Source organism: Bombyx mandarina, chromosome 19, assembly GCF_030267445.1.
Source record: "Bombyx mandarina strain Sakado chromosome 19, ASM3026744v2".
In the NCBI taxonomy this organism is placed as follows: domain Eukaryota; kingdom Metazoa; phylum Arthropoda; class Insecta; order Lepidoptera; family Bombycidae; genus Bombyx; species Bombyx mandarina.
Window position 1 is genome coordinate 6,951,834 of NC_143225.1, and position 17,796 is coordinate 6,969,629.

General features: G+C 33.8%; 1 protein-coding gene across 1 annotated transcript in view; it reads right to left on the reverse strand.

Moving 5' to 3' along the window:
* Window positions 1-17,796, reverse strand: part of LOC114244941 (ADAMTS-like protein 4) — a 158,765-nt gene that overhangs the window by 59,541 nt on the left and 81,428 nt on the right. The window contains exons 5-7 of the mRNA XM_028176909.2: window positions 12,004-12,142; window positions 11,332-11,434; window positions 10,060-10,190 (exon numbers count right to left, since the gene is read on the reverse strand). Coding sequence (XP_028032710.2) covers window positions 10,060-10,190; window positions 11,332-11,434; window positions 12,004-12,142 — 373 coding nt within the window. The remainder of the gene's footprint in view (window positions 1-10,059; window positions 10,191-11,331; window positions 11,435-12,003; window positions 12,143-17,796) is intronic.

Genomic DNA, 17,796 nt, shown 5'->3' on the forward strand with positions numbered 1-17,796 from the left:
TTTGTTAATGAAATTTTTAAATTAATCTTGTTATTTTTTTTTTCTCTTAAATTAGGTACTCGCTAGGATGTAGACATTGAAACTTGTGTTTGATTTTTTTTTCATTCATCTACATTCCAATATACATACAATCCTTTCAATTTTAAATTTTTTTTTTTTTTTTTTTAAATTGATCTATGTTATTTAATATTTAAACGCCCCTCTACGATTTTAGTCGCCTCAAGTTTTCTTCTTCTTCACAATAGCTTAATTTATGTGCTCTTTTCACTTATAGTGATATCACGTATTTCAGTTCCCGTAATACGTGCAATATTTTATAATTCAAATGAAATATGGTGCTGAAAATAGGAATCTACTGAGAAAGGAAAGTTTCGGGGAACTATTTAATTTGATTTACGAGTAAATATATTAATCAAGCAATATTGCAGAGTGAAGTTGCCACAATGAAATATATATATGAAAATATAGGATGAAAGATAGATAGATAAGATAAAGTAGGCACTAGTCACTTTTGATTACCATAATCGGGATCCAGATCAATGATATTTTAATAAACTGTTTTGCATTGTACTAATCAATCAATAAAATTTTACCGACGTCTCAGTCAACGAATCAGTGACGACTCTCTTAGATGTTATTAAAAAAAAAGTTGTATAATATATGTATGTACAATGGGTTTTTTTTTTTGAAAATATTGGCTGTTTTTTTCTCAGGAGAACGCGTATGCTGCTACCTACACATTATGATGCATGAGATCGTATTCCATCTTCCAAATTTTATCTTCCAAACTAAAACGCTTCATTAGTCTACCTAATACAGACACGGTGGATGTAACCGACTCATAAAATATTTCGGGCTCATTGCTCGCCCTATTTACCACAAGAATACCATTATGTACTTTAAATTGAAATTCAGGAATTAGTAACGCAGTGACATATCCCTTCTGGTATGTGAATCTGTTCGCCAAATTCCATGGTGATATGAATCATGCAAACACGCCTAATGACATCATCACTAATACACTGAATGCTATTAAGGAGCAATGATTAAAAAGATGATAATTGAGTTTAAGTCTGGTCCTCTTAAACACAGCACACTCACTAACAATATCAATAAAGGTGCAGCTACATTGTAGATACTCTTTGTATGAAAAAAAAATTAGTGGAAGCTATTGACATTTAGAAGTGGACAGCCCGAGATGAACAGTGGATACCGTTCCATCATATGAATATGACAATTCAACTTCTCAAATAAAAACACAACTTCGCTTTGTAGCACATCTGAAGCGACGGTATTAATCCTATCTTAGAATCATGGGTAAGAGTAGAGGATCTCAGTTATCCTATAAAATGCGCTTATCTAGAAGAGAGTATACTTACATTCATATTGATGGTAATGATAATGCTACAAAATCATATTTTAAAAGTATTTAATCTATTGAGGAGACTGGTAAAGCCCTTGTGTGCTGTTGTGTACGATACGAAAATTATACACCAGATGAAAGCGAAATAGGAAAACAAAAAGTTGCCCTGCGTAACTGCAGACAGAACTGGATTTCGTGTTGTAAACCATTTGTAAGTTTCGTGAATTTCACTAATTCAGTAGATCAACTAAGTATGACACGGTCTTGTGCAGTTGACATAGTCAATTTAAAAAAATTTATTTAGGTATACACAATTTTCTCTAACAAGCTTTGAGCGGACTCTTGGTACCTTTATTACGAAATTAATAATTCGAGAAAAACTCAGCTCCTCGGTGAAATTCTGATTCTCCTCTCAGATTTATGAACCGTTGTGAACATCAAAGACATGATTTTTCAAATTCACTATGTCATATGAATGCCATAGTTCTGTATAAGTGAAAGTAAAAACTGTTAAAATCTAAAAATAGAACTTAGACAAAATCACAAAAATTTAAAATAAACACTATGTCTTATTAGCGATAATTGAGTTAATTTAAAGCAACGAGTTTTAGTATTTCAATTACACAGAGAACCACTTTTATGTTGGTGGCCGGTGATCAGACAAATTGCATTGCAATCGATGTTAACACAATTTTCTAAGTTTCCCCGCGGACATAGCAAGTTTACTTTCACAGAATATTCTAGAATTCTTACTAAAGACATTTGCTTTTAAAGAATCGATCGTAATATTTAAATTGTTAAAAAGTGACGGGTAGAATATATTTTCTATGAGATCTACAAATTCATATGTGTGTACATGTGATTGACAAAAAAAAAAATTTGAAAAGTACATCAAAATTGAACCTGATCCACTTATTTTTAAAGCGTTAAATATAATTAAAAGGTGCGCCTAAATGTATAATATACATGAAATGAAAAACAAGCCGTTAAGAAATCGACCTAGAAATAACCTAATAATTTCTTAAAACGTAATGAATCATCGTGTATTCGTTTGCAACAATTGTGCAAAGTTAGGTCGCAGACGTTTAAATACGTATGCAAACAGTATTTAAAAAAAAAATTGAATTAATTTCAATGCTTTTAAATAAAATAATAAGAAAGGAAGCGGAATAAACAAAATACCATACGCAAACTATCAAACAAAGAGTTATAGTAGCATTTTGAAGGATAAATGAATTTACTACATATGCACAAATGCGGAATGATTTGGACGTTCATTGAAAAAGAAAAAAAAACTTCCCGCAATCAAGACGCATGACGCTTAAACCGCATTCATATTATGCCATGGAAATTAAACAGGTCTCTGTAGGGCTGTGATTAGTTGCTCTGTGGTCTCAGTGCCATGCCAGCGCCGGCTTGTCATTATTGTGGAATTAATTTGTCATTCAATGCTTCCGTATGGAGATGCAGGCTATTTGCTCTTTCTTCTGCGGGAATGTAAGATTTTGTCTCGATTATCATTACTAGTTTTTTATGAATTACCAAAAATCTATAATAAAAATGAAAGGCTTCATTTTGAGCTTATATTTTTACTAGCGGCCCGCTCCGGCGCCGCTCGGTTCTTTAACAAAAATTTAAACGATATTTGGACGTTGTTTTATTTTTTTAAATAAAAGAACACTTATTGCGGTATAACTATAATAGTTAGACATATGCTGTCACGACACTTTTTGTAAATGACCATGTGTTCTACAAAGTCGTAGTATTATTTTATTCTATAACTAGCGGCCCGCCCTCGCTTCGCTTCGGAAACATTAAAACACACATGAAACCAAAAAAATAAAATATATATTTTTTTTTAAAAGTAGCCTATGTTCATCAGGGAAACTGTCGGCTTCTAATGGAAAAAGATTTTTTCAAATCGGTCCAGTAGTTTCGGAGCCTATTCGAAACAAACAAACAAACAAATCTTTCCTCTTTATAATATTATAGTATAGATCAATAGTTTTCGCAGGGCACGCGATGTAAAGAATGTTGTAGGTAATTTTTTTACACCTTGGGTTACATTATTGGAGCTTTACTAAGGATCCCTAATTTTTTTCAAAAAAGATTATAGTCTATGTCACTCGGAAATATTGTAGCTTCCAAACAGTGAAAGAATTTTTCAAATCGGTTCTGTAGTTTCGGAGCCTATTCAATACAAACAAACAAACAAATCTTTCCTCTTTATAATAAATATAAATTATATTAAGTATTGATTGATTTACAGCCTCAGACTGATCGCCGAAGATAAAATGGAAATACTGTACAATAACGAAAAAAATATTTAAAAATAAACAAGTAATATAATTTTTAAAGCTATATTAATCTGATAAGTACTCGGAAGTCTTACAATTTATCTGATTAAAAAATAAATTAAATTTTCATTATCTCAAGCGCAGTGGGAATTTCAAATCAATGAAATCGTAAAGTTTCGCTTGTCTGTTCGACTGTACCATCAACTGGCACATCTGCAGCCGCGTTTCTTTGTTTTTACTGTAGTGATGCTACATTATGTTGTCACCCTTTCGTCTGCCAGCTTGCGCCTGATTTTGTTTTACTTTTTCTGTAAATAGAATGTAATCGTCGATGTTTACAGCATCGAGTTTTATTATGTACGTAATTATACAAAAAGCGATTGATTTTTTTTTAAATTGTACTTGTTACATTGATTGCAGTGTTACAATTTGTGTACTGCTTAAGAATCGATTTGATTTAGAGCCAGCACGTAAATTTCATCAAAATCATGGTGGTCAAATTATTTTTAATTAACGCAACGGCTTATGCTTTTCTGTACATTTTTTTCTCTACCTATATCTATATCATATAGGCTATATCAACGTTACCCTAGCGTGTAGGTGAGCTTTTGCGACTCAAACCGGAGGTGTTGCTAACACTGGACCTAGCAAGAGCAGTGCTTCGCAGAATCTACCACCGGATCGGAAACGCGATTCATTGATAAGATTCACCGAGAAACTCAATGGGACTTTTATACAATAAGGGATAAGGAAGTTTATAACTATTGCTGTTGAAGATGAAGCCCCGTGTCAAACAACGTTACTGACTCGGTGATGGATTAGTTGGCGCCCCTGACTGTCGCGCCGAAGGTCGGTCGGTGATTTATTCCTAGCTAATTATCGGATATCAATTGCTAATTATTAAACAAGTACAAGCCTCAATACTATTTACAAATGATGTTTGTAAAAAAAACAGAAGTAAGTACTTTATTTTTTTTCTTTCTTTCTGTGAGAAGTCCGTATTTAGTACAATACAGGTCGGTGACCTCATTGGTCCGTGACCACGAAAACTGTGTGGTATTTGAAATGTTGAAAAACATAAAAAGAAAACCATCAACAGTAAAAATAGGCTGAATTAATCAACTGATTCCAACGTAGATTGAAACTAAAGTGTAAACGAACTGAAATGAGGTTAGAGCGTAGTGTAAGTAATCCTATTTCTAAGACCATTTTGTACGTTAAATATCGTTCATCTGTAGATCATTAGGTACGTAATGTAGTGCGTTTTCAATGAGAGCTTTGTACAAATTTAAATTATCGGAAATATATGTAATAGGTTCGGGGATTTATATGAAACGGTTTTCGTAGTCCATGGACATCACAACGAAAAGATATATAAATAAACCTCAGCTGCAGGAAAGTGACGAATATTAAAATTACAAAACGATCTAAAGTTAACATTGGTTCAAAAACAAGTGACAAGAATTTTGATTTATTATCAGAGGATAATATTTCAAAACTAAATGGTCACAATTATTGTGAATTGTTGGAGAAAGCTTTGTACAAATCTAAATTATCGGAAATATATTTAATAGGTTCGGCGATTTATATGAAACGTTTTTCGTAGTCCATGGACATCACAACGAATAGATATATAAATAAACCTCAGCTGTAGGGAAGTGACGAATACCAAAATTACAAAACGATCTAAAGTTAACATTGGTTCAAAAACAAGTGACAAGCATTTTGATTTATTATCAAAGGATAATATTTCAAAATTAAATGGTCACAATTATTGAGAATTGTTGGATTCGTATTGACTATTGACTGTCCAATTGTCTGAAACCAAGTCACGAAGGGACAATTTTATGATATACAGCCTGCTTTCGATATGCATTTCATGCAAATCACCTTCAAATATTATCAGAGACCAATTCAGGACAAAATTTCACATTTTGTCTAAAAATGTTTTATTATTAAAAAGCAATTATCTATACTAATATTATAAAGAGGAAAGATTTGTTTGTTTGTTTGTTTCGAATAGGCTCCGAAACTACTGGACCGATTTGAAAAATTCCCTTTCCATTAGAAGCCGACATTGTCCCTGATGAACATAGGCTACTTTTTTTTTTTTTTTTTTCATGTGTGTTTTAATGTTTCCGAAGCGAAGCGAGGGCGGGTCGCTAGTAAATAATAGTTTCAAAAACTAAAATACACGCTTTTATAGAAAATCCAACTAAAAATAGCAAACAAAATTATTGTAAAAAAAGTGTGCTTGATGTCAATTAGTTATAAATATTTTATTGACATACCTATGGGTAGAAGGAATATCATTTTGATATCTTTTTACTCATAATCTATATACTAATACGTGAAGCAAAAACTTTGTATCCCTTTTTACGAAAATTACGCGGACGGAGGGGTATGAAATTTTCCACACTTATAGAGAATATAGAGAAGAAGTGCACAATGCTAATATTTTTTTGAAATAATGCATAAAAGATACATTAAATCAATAAAGAAAACATTGCACACCTACCATGTATTTGACACCACACACACATATACTCTTTGTTTATTGCACTGAAGTATTGTCAAACTTTTGTTATTGCTTAAAGTCTGTAGTCAAATTGAAAATAGGTAAGTATTGTTTATCTTTAATATTACGAGTATTTGTCTATAGTGTAGTCTTGGCGAAAACTGTAACAATAGGACCATAATAATGTTGAAACTTATAATTTCAAGAAACGCATTACTGTTTCACGGCGGAAATAGGCGGGGTGGTGGTACCTACCCGTGCGGACTCCCAAGAGGTCCTACCACCAGTGATTACGCAAATTATAGTTTTGTGTTCTATTTATTTAAAATATTGAATTGTCATCGGTTCTTGATAAGCAAGCCAAATTTCGAGTAAATCCGACGTTTTGAAGTAATCATCTCAAAAATTACATTACTACTGAAGTGAGCCACGAATTTTAAACTTTCACGACTAGTTTAAAAGTAAGAAAACATGTCTAATCCGGTTCAAATTAAATATATGGATAAATTCTGAATACGATTCTACAATTGAGGTCGGCAGAAACTGGTCTCAAATGTATGGAAAATCGACAACAATTACTATCAAGACAATAGCGATTGGTCCCGTTCATAGCCCCTAGTAGTCAAATAATTCATTGCATTGTGAAACTTGGCATATTATTTTCTAAATTCATAGAATTTCTTTTATGGAAATTTTCATTTTACGTTGATTCGATTCTCAGTGTAACTGTATTGACGGTAACAACTCTTTTACGCTCTTGCAAGAGGGAGGTTCGGTAGATACCGCATCTCTTCTTGCGTTAAAAATATACCTTACTGGTATCTTTGCTATTTACTTCGGGTTGCAGTGATAAAAATTTATAGTTTTTAATTGTAGCCAAATAACGATCTTTGAGAAAATATGCTCGTCTAATTTCGAATTCTACAAGCGTTGTATTTATTTATTTATTTAAAAAAGTACTGTCACATCACAAACGTTTAACATTGAAAATAACTTAAACTATTTAATTTATGGCCTGATGCAAGTGACAATAATGGCGTACATAACATTGGCAATTCATCGTCTCGAAGATGGAGTACAATAACAATTAAAAAAAGAGAGTACGTAATGAAAACATACTTTATAAATATAAATAAATAAATAAATGATTTGCTGAACTCAAATACATAATGATAGGTCGGTCTGATGCTGGTGTGCCCTTCACTCCGCAGGTACCGGCGGAAGATCAGCGCCGCAGTACCCTAGTTCGGTGATGCTGATATGGTCTCTCAAGACCATCAGCTTAGGTAGGGAAAAAAAAGCCATAGTACCGATTGAGTCCTTATGTTAGGCATTGCTTTCTGTAACCCTTTCCAAGCCTCGTTATTTTAATTTTTTTTTTTTTGTATTTTATTTTTCGAACAAATGTTTAATATTATTTATAAACTCGTTGGCAAATATTGAAAAATAGTGTCCAATACCCAATATAAAGTCAATCACGTATTTCCAATGCGAATATAAAATCATGTACAAAGCTCTGTACTGTAAAGAAAACCACACAAAGTAAAGCTTAGGATAGATAACGGACGATCGTATTATGTGGCAAACCGGATGATAGATTAGTACGGTGCTTGAGCACACCAGAGCCGAACTTAGTGGGGGACATGAGTAAATATAATTATAATTTTATACCAGTGAAATTTAATCGAGTCTTCTGCAATAATTGCATTGAAATGTAATGCTTTAAATGTAGTCACGAGTCAGATTTTTGCATTTGCATTCATGTGCCGACGAGTTTAAGAATCATCTAGTGTTAAGTGGTTATATTGGACATACTTATATGTATTTGAGAGACATAATAGTGTCGAGTTAAATACCGCATATCCAACACTTGTAGGTTTTTATTATGTATACATACATTCCTATACAATAATTATTTTTAACACCGGGTCTACTGCGGTCTATATTACAATACATTTTAATTATTCTTTTCCCTAACTAATCGCTAGCCTAAGGAGCTATTCTGAGAGAATTGCTAACGCTAGTCCTAGCAGTGCCTCGCTAAATCTACCACCAGATCGGAATGCTGACCTACTGAGACGATTCGGCGAGAATGGGCTGGATGATAGACGAGAATGGTTGTCTATTGGATTTTAAATAATATGAATGTGGTAATCTGTTCAAATCATACTTCCCACCCTTTTTCATATAGTTCAATGATAACTATTAATGTTCAATCTATGTTCATATTTTTAAATTAATTTTAATCATATAAGGCATATTATATAACCTATATGACTTATTGTAACTTATATTTGAAGTGACGTCACTTATTATATGTATGTTTGATCTACCTAATAATACAATGTCAGTTGAAAGTAGATCAGGTAGCTATGTCAGGCAGCTTGTTTTAGGTACATGCACATTATTGACGATATAATAATTATATAATACAGTTGTGCTAACCGTGAAATCGAATGCATCGCGACATTAATAGTTAGAATTGTATTAGTCGGGCGGGCATACAACAGTCCTACCGCCAAAAATTACGTTGACTAGATGAATTATAAATTTAATAAAAAAATATGTTTTTAAATAAATGATTGAAGTCTGATTACGCGCTCAAACCAAACCACAGCATATCTTATATCGGCTGCCCAAGGGAGGAATCCTTCACTTTGCTGATATAAGTATAAACCGCCGATATATTTTAGAAACGTCTGCGACGAACGAAATACACAGTTGATAGTTTTGCAAACATAATTTTTACTGAAGAGGAATACGGGCGGATATTCCAGATTTGAGCGATTTTCAATTTAGTACTTTATAAGGTTTTCGCGACCTAATTAAAACTCCTTTTGCGTGAAGTTGTTGTACTGGCAACACACTTCTAGACCTCAAGATATATTATAGTTAATTAAAAAAATAAAAAATAAAAACCTATTAGTTAATCTGTGTGAAGTTAAGCGTGAAAGTCAAAAAATAATTTTATATTGAAATTACGACCCCTAGTCGTCCGTGACGGAAAGTATTCGACAAGTTAACAGACATTAAGAAACGCGGTATTCAATTTGTAAAATAGTTTTAATTGCAAATTGAATTTTAATTATTGTATTACAAATGCGACTATTTATAGGATAGGTATCAATTTACCTATTGCTGCTCTAAATAGAGACAAAAACGTTATTGGATATTTATTGTCTTGCTATAAATATTTACAATACTACATGCAATACAATATAACAATAGAAATATTATATTTCGAATTGGGACCAGTTATTTCCTTTGTCATTGTGGTTAGCCATTTTCGGGCCTATTTTTGTTTAATGTTTTTGTATTATTAATAATATGGAAGGGGGTAATGAAGTGATTCAAACAAATGTTGCTTTTAAACTACTTGTTAGACGGTGCGCAAATAACGGTCATCGAAACGTAACTTTGAAAAAAAAACCTCAATTTATAAGAGACAATGAATGTTATGCAGTCCAAATTTTAAGCCAGTGTATTTTTTCTATTCGATGATAGATGGCGCAAATCGAGAAATATACGTTTTATTAGTCACCAATAGATGGCGCTAGCTTAAAAAATTACAAGACGCTAGTGTGATATTATGAGACTTAAATTAAATTTGGAAGTAATTTAATTTATTTATACTTAAGCTCTTACACTTATAGGTAGGTGATAACAAATGATAAAGTTTAAGTAACAATTTATCTCTGTATACTATTTTCCTATCGCTTTTATGTGTAGTTGGTGTCAACGGCATGAAATATAAGTTATTTGGTGTCACTATATTGATAAAAGGTCACTGATGTTAGTGTGTCTAATAAAATTAAATTAGGGAATTTTAATGTTCTTATATTTCGTGTATGATAGGTCAAATTATAGGAAAAATCACTTACCTTGCATGATCCCTGTACACATATTGCTCTAAAGCCTGGCTTAGTACACGGGGTGCCGTCAGCAACTAGAGCGAGAGAAGCGTAGAACTGCTGGCCACGAGGTCTACAATTCAAGGTACATGGCGCGTCTCCTAAAATAATAATTGCCAGATATTAATAGGTACATGCTAGATTCAATTAGATAGAAATATTTAATTATCATCTATACTAATATTATAAATAGGAAAGATTTGTTTGTTTGTTTGTATTGAATAGGCTCCGAAACTACTGAACGGATTTAAAAAATTCTTTCACTGTTTGGAAGCTATACTATTCCCGAGTGACATAGGCTATAATCTTTTTTGAAGAAAATTAGGGATCCTTAATAAAACTCCAATAATGTAACCCAAGGTGTAAAAAAATTACCTACAACATTCTTCACATCGCGTGCCCTGCGAAAACTATTTATGATAAAATAAAATAATGTACTAGGACTTTGTAGAAAACATTATTATTTACAAAAAGCGTCCCGGCAGCATATGTCTAACTATTATAGTTACGCCGCAATAAGTGTTCTTTTGTTTAAAAAAATTAAACAACGTCAAATATCGTTGAAATTTTTGTTAAAGACCCGAGCGGAGCCGGAGCCCGCGCGCTATTAAATAATATAATAGATTAGAAACAAAACAAAAACGCGCCTAAATTCTACGCCGAAGTGACAACCGATTTCATATTTTCTTATCCTGTTGATACAGTTCAGACTGTTAGACCGGTCGCTTATTAGTTAACCGGAGGTATTTAAATCAGTGGAAATGACGTCCAAAGATTCCGCTACATACAAAAAAATGTACAATATTCACAAATTTGTTCTGCGATATATTTTTTTATTTTTTTTATTGCTTAGATAGGTGGACGAGCTCACAGCCCACCTGGCTAAGTGGTTACTGGAGCCCATAGACATCTACAATGTAAATGCGCCACCCACCTTGAGATATAAGTTGTAAGGTCTCAGTATAGTTCCAACGGCTGACCTACCCTTCAAACCGAAACGCATTACTGCTTCACGGCAGAAATAGGCGGGGCGGTGGTACCTACCCGAACGGACTCACAAGAGGTCCTACCACCAGTATTCCAAAATTCCGGTTTGAAAAACAGCCGTTACGCAGCACGATTTGAGATTTCCACCTCATGTTTCAATTTGGCGGGCGCAATTTGCGTTGCTATGTGTATTTGGTCTGGTACCCACCTTGATGTAGCGACGTATTCGATAAAGCAATGAAAAACAATTCTTACCATCGACATATGGCACCCAAGTATAGAATCGACCTCGGAACGGTCTGCGATCGTAGACAGCGCATTGCTCGGCTCGAACGTCTCGTTGTGGTCCCGAGCATGGCTGTAAAAGAAAAAAAACTAACAAAAATAATAAATGAACAAAAAAAAAAAACTGCTTTTATAGAAAATCCAACTAAAAAATAGAAAATAAATTTTAATAAATTTGAATTAAAAATAGTGTAAGAAAAAATGATTTTATTGTAAAAAGGCAGTTTTTTTAAACTAAAAGAGTTAATCCGACGTTTTGAAGGGGATCAAAATCATGTTCAAAGATTCCGTTACAAACATACATACTAACATACATACGTCTGAAGCTAATAAAAGCGTATTAAAAATACTTTAACCTTTCATTTATTACGCACACGAGTGACTCCTTCTTCGTATTTTGGCGAGAATTACAAATGCAATCCCTAAATACGGAATTTGGGAGGGACACCTAGCATTTGAAAAACATGTGCAATTAAAAACTAGCTACGCTCTGATACGCTCACGTTATCAATATTCCATAATTCCAGAATTCGAATTTATAGTATCCAAATATTGTTAGCCTAATATCAAAAGCGTGCCGAATGAATCATTCTTAATTCACCGTGACAGTACCGCTAATGAGGTTTACTGAAATGCACCTACCGCAGTATTGCACTCGTGGTACCTCCGCGCGAGGCCTGGACAATCCGGCTCTGTGGCAGGGCCGTGGATCAAATGCCGAGACCGTCTTTTGTGCTCGAAGTTTCTCATTAGCTTCCTTCTTTTTCGACTGCGACGCGTTCTGAAAAAAAAAGCAAACAAATTTGAGTATTCTCAGAAATGAGACAAAACGTAGACACGTCATCAATATTAATGCACACTTATTTAGTTTAGTTTCTGATTGTTCAGCTGCTTTTAAGTAGCACAACAAAAAAATCGCTCGTCTTTTAAATATCGTATCGATTAACAATTTTCGACAATTAGCTCGCTCGACGCTACGATCTTTTTCATATATTGGAAGTGATTATATTATCTAGTTTTCCGTGGCCACGAAAGCTGTAGGTATTCAAAAACATCGATATTGTAAAGGGATATTTGGATAATGGCTTGCGGTCATCGTTCTTGTCGAACCCGTCGCTTGCGATAAAGGGCTCGGCGAGTAAATTAACCCACAGACACAGCCCACTGAGTTTCTCGCCGAATCTTCTCAGTGGGTCGCGTTTTGGATCCGGTGGTAAATTCTGCGAAGCACGGCTCTTGCAACACTCTTTAAGCAACACACGTTAGGCTGAAGCTGAAATAGCTTCTCAAGGCTATCAGCATAAGTAGGATAAAAAAAACCACATCTCTTTTCTTAAAAATATACCTTACTGGTATTTTTGCTATTTTCTTCGGGTTGCAGTGATAAAAATTTATAGTTTTTAATTGTAGCCACGGCTCTTGCAGGGGTTCGTGTTAGCAACGTCGTCAGGCTTGAGGCCCGTGAGCTCACCTACTAGTTCGGCGAACTTAGAATATACCCTTGAGGTTACTAGAATAGGTAGGAAAAAAAAGCTGTAGGACTAACCGTAAAACCGTTTATACTGGTGGTAGGACCTCTTGTGAGTCCGCGCGGATGGGTACCACCGCCCTGCTTATTTCTGCCGTGAAGCAGTAATGCGTTTCGGTTTGAAGGGTGGGGTAGCCGTTGTAACTATACTGAGATTTTAGAGCTTGTATCTCAAGGTGGGTGGCGCGTCTACGTTGTAGATGTCTATGGGCTCCAGTAACCACTTAACATCAGGTGGGCTGTGAGCTCGTCCACCCATCTACGCAATAAAAAAAAATAAAAAAAATAAAAAAAATCGTTTTAATCGATCCTCGTTATACAAACTATTCCGCTTCTATGCAAGGTCGCTTAATAGAAATCGCTCGAAGCGATAAGGCTTCAGTTGTACTCATTTCAATTATACTCACTCAAAAAGGATTTTTATATGTAATACGTGATTTTTATCAGAGTTAATAGGTACAGTCAATGGACTTCAACTAATTTCGTATAACGTCAATTGTAAGGCTGGTGACTAATCATGAAACTCATACTGTTTAAATTAAAATGGTAATGGTCGTTAGTAATCTTATAATGAGAGCTTTAATATGAACATAATAATAATATGAAGGTAACAAATAAAAAGGTTAAGAATATTGGTTAATAAGTATTAAACAGGATTCTCTCTCTATTGCACCGTGCAGCTAAGAAGGCAATGTCGACGAAAATCGTTCGAGAATGGAGTTAAGGTCGATTATTGAATGTAATAAAATAAAGTTATACGAATGTCACCTAGCGTGACATGACCTTTGACACCGTTAAACTTAGCCTATCAGATCGATATTAAAATAGTCTTAATTCTTAAACAATAAGATGCATAGCTATATAATATAGGAAAAACTTATAAAATGTAATTTTTCATTTCAATTTCTCTTTTTTCTAAGGAAAGTAGATAAGGTAAGGATAAGTAGATAAGGCTTCACACTAGATATTTATAATGCAATAGCAAACTGCCAATGAGTTCACGACCAACGTGTTCTTTAATAGTTAACCAAGCTAATTGCAATCGTAGCGTAAATACCGAAAATTACCTTGAGGCTTGAGATAAAAGTATCAATTTTATTGTATAAGCTTAATCACTTATTCTACAAACTGGAACGCATAAGTGCTTCACTATAGAAACAGCTAAGACGGCTGTGCTTATCCGTGCAAGTTCACATAACGCCCTAACTCCAGCAAAAGCGAATCGCAAACGCCTTTTAATAAACAATATAAAATTACATTTACTAGTGGCCCCGCAGTAGTCGAAATTCGACTATAATTAATTGAAATTATAAGTTTAAACTTTATTATGGTTCTATTGTGAAACACTTTTATATTTCGATAATATTATCACAGTATTCGCCAAAACTGCGCTATAGATCAATAATATTAATGACAAACAATATTAATCTATTTTCAATTCGACCACAGACTTTAAACAATAACAAAAGTTTCCCAATTGACATTAAACAAAGAGTATATTTTTATGTATGTGTTGTGTCAAATACACGGTAGTGTGCGTAATGACCTAATGTTTTCTTTATTGATTTAATGTATCTTTTAAGCATTATTTTTAAAAAAAAATAGCATTGCGCACTTCTTCTCTATATTCTCTGTAAGTGTGGAAAATTTCATACTTCTCCGTCCGCGCAATTTTCGTAAAAAGGGATACAAAGTTTTTGCTTCACGTATTAATATATAGATATTAGTTTACATTTTGCCTCTCAAGAGATCCAAGACAGGCTCGGGTATTCAAAGATTTCTCCGACTCTGCAGCTTGTCTGATCTTCACACCTTTCTTCGTTATTTTGAATGGGCTACTAGTTACAATGTCAAATCTCATGTGAAGGCATTGAAAGTGATCATTCAATTTTATCTTACGTAACGTGTTGGTAATGAAAATCACCTGATATTGAATTCCCTTTGAACGGAATTCTTATTAATGATACATACGCAAGCTATTTATTCGTTTCCAAATATCGTAGGTTCTTTCTTTCTATCTTAGATTAGGTATCAGGATTTAAGTTATGACATTTTAGTAATTAGTGTCAATGAAAGTTAAGAATGAAATTTGACTCTGAAAGAGATAATTTTCAGATTATATTTTATTACACCATACAAGTTCAAAAGTATCGGTATAGTTCACCGTTTTATTGAAATGCATTATTTATATGTATTGGCTCTTTAAATTGTATCTTAAGTCAAACATTATTTTTAAATCATCTTGAGTAACATCCTTAATTAATATGAATCGTCATGCATTCATTATTTGTCTTAACATATTCTTACGTTCGACGAGAATCACTTGTAAAGTAATATATTGTAGTAGTATAGTATAAGTAGTTGTATATATATATTTTTTTTCTATAAATCTATGCACCTACCGCAGCACTCTCTCAGTTGACTGATAGATAATGCTATTAAATTGAATTGTATAATATTTTGTCCGCGACTGTACTCTTGTGCATAAAGTTAAATATATAAATAATAATGTCAGAATGTAAAATAAGGGACTCCCAACAACAAATGTCTCCAAGCGTTTGCCCCAAACTAAATGGGCGTGAAGATTACAAAACAAGGCAAATATATCACAAGCATAATGAATGACCCAAATGCTTGAGTGTTCAAACTTAGGGCTGTACTGCGTTTTGAAAAATAATGATGGTATAAAACAATGAACATAATTTTAAAATAAAGTTACCGAATCATCTAAGTACCGAATAAGCTTAAAAATATTGAGAACGTATTATAAGTATTGCAATTCTAAAATTTGTAACTGTTAACTAAACTGTCAATCAATAATTCATTTTCGGTTTTTTTTATATTACTGGAAAAAGTAGTCACGACCGACTTGATGCTACCTCTCTATATTATATTATTATATACAACATGAGTTTTAAGTCACAGTTTTACAGTACAACGACTACCTCGTCTTTCAAGCCATTAGGAAGAAGAAGAAAGACATTAATTATTTACTGCTTCGTGGCAGAATTTTCTTTTATTCTATTGCGTAATTGAATCCTATTTTACGGGTTTTATTCGTCACCTTCGCCTCTAATATAATCTTCAACTATTGTCGCTTAGCAAAAGATTTTCTGCATTTTAAGCCGAAAAACAGAATTTTATTTGCATTTGTTATGTAAAAAGAGAATTAAGAAAAGCAAGTTTCGACGAAGCTCTTTTATATTAATCGTGAATAGTATGTTTTCTTTGTAAAAAGAAGATCAAGCCGTTTCTCTGTTGCCTAAACAAAATCTAACATACCGTTAAGTCTTAAAAGTTAAGACCTACTTAGAAGATTTTTATGTTATTTAGCTCACTGTACTGTGGAAAACAAATATACCCTAAAGACACACAAAATGAAGAAACAAATACTATGATCTCACAAATTAGCTAATACCAAAATAGATATAATAATATGGTTAGTTTATATGCTACCGAAATCGAAGCGAAAGGTATACTAACGAAATTTCTCTACTTACCAAAAGCCATTGTCTTATCAAAAACTTCCGTAAATTCCATACTTGAACGATAGTCTAAAGCCGCACAAGTAGGTTCCTATCAAATTTGGCTAGATAGGGACAGGAATGTGGAGAATGGAGGTCAGTGTAATGCGCATTGATCAGGACCCTTTTTTTTGCGCTTTCCCCTGACGATTCATTGTCAGGGACATTTTTTAGGCTTATTTGCTATTTTTCCAATTTTATTTTTCACTATTTGTAATGTTAGGTTCGTATTTCGTTCTTTTATAATTTTCGTTTCTCTGCTTATTATTTTACATTTTATTTCTTTGCCTGCATTTACTTTTTTCCGATACATTTTAATTTTCACTTCTCATTCTCATTGCATTGTCTAAATCTGTTACATTTCTCATTGTACATTTGATCAGGACCCTTAGACCCACACCAGGGTCGCAATTCCAGTGGCGCTCTCCAAATTGCTCTCTTAGCAACACGAAGGACCCGAGATCCGTACGGCATATCCATGTATTGCTAAAATATTCGTCTCATTATCTTAGATGAGAGCCTACATCCATTAAGGATCTGATTGACATAATGATTATTGCATGTCTATCCGGATAGTCATAAATCTATGTCCATGCCACTATGATAAATAACAACATGAATGGTAGCCCTGTGCGAAGTACAAAATAATGTGTTTCTTTTGCGTACATTTGCTTATATGTAGCTCAATTCAGTCGCGAGAATTAGTGTAAAAGAGCCATAAAAAAATTTAATGTTTTAAACCACTGCGTTTCTTTTGAAAATACTAATGCGTGATGCATTTAATACACGCATTATGAAAAATTCAAAGGATTAATGAAGTAAACGTTTGATATTAATTTATCAAATGCATTAACACAACGACACACGCTGTGTGTATTTTTATTTTTTTAAAGATATTTTATATCGATTAAAATAATAACTTAATAAACAACAGGAACATGTATGCATAACGATAGGTATTCTATTATGTATAATAACTTTATAGAGTATAGTATAAGGAATAACATCTTTTTATATTTACATATCGAGGGAAGAAAAGGTTATTGCCAGGGCGAAATCGGAGCACGTTGCTAGAATTGGCGAGCGACTGAAGACTATCCCTTTGGGAGTCGTGCTTTTTGGGCGCTCGCCAAAGCTGCAGAAGGAAACTTTTGCAGGTCTAGTCTCCCACCACTACGCAAGTCCGATGACAGTCTGGCCCATAGTGCGAAAGAGAAGGCTGACCTGCTGGTCAAACTCTTCGCCTCGAACTCGACTGTGGACGACGGGGGTGTCACACCACCGAACATCCCCCGGTGTGATAGCTCCCTGCCGGAGATCTGCTTCACACAGTGTGCAGTCAGGCGGGAGCTCCGACTCCTGGACGTCCATAAGTCGAGTGGG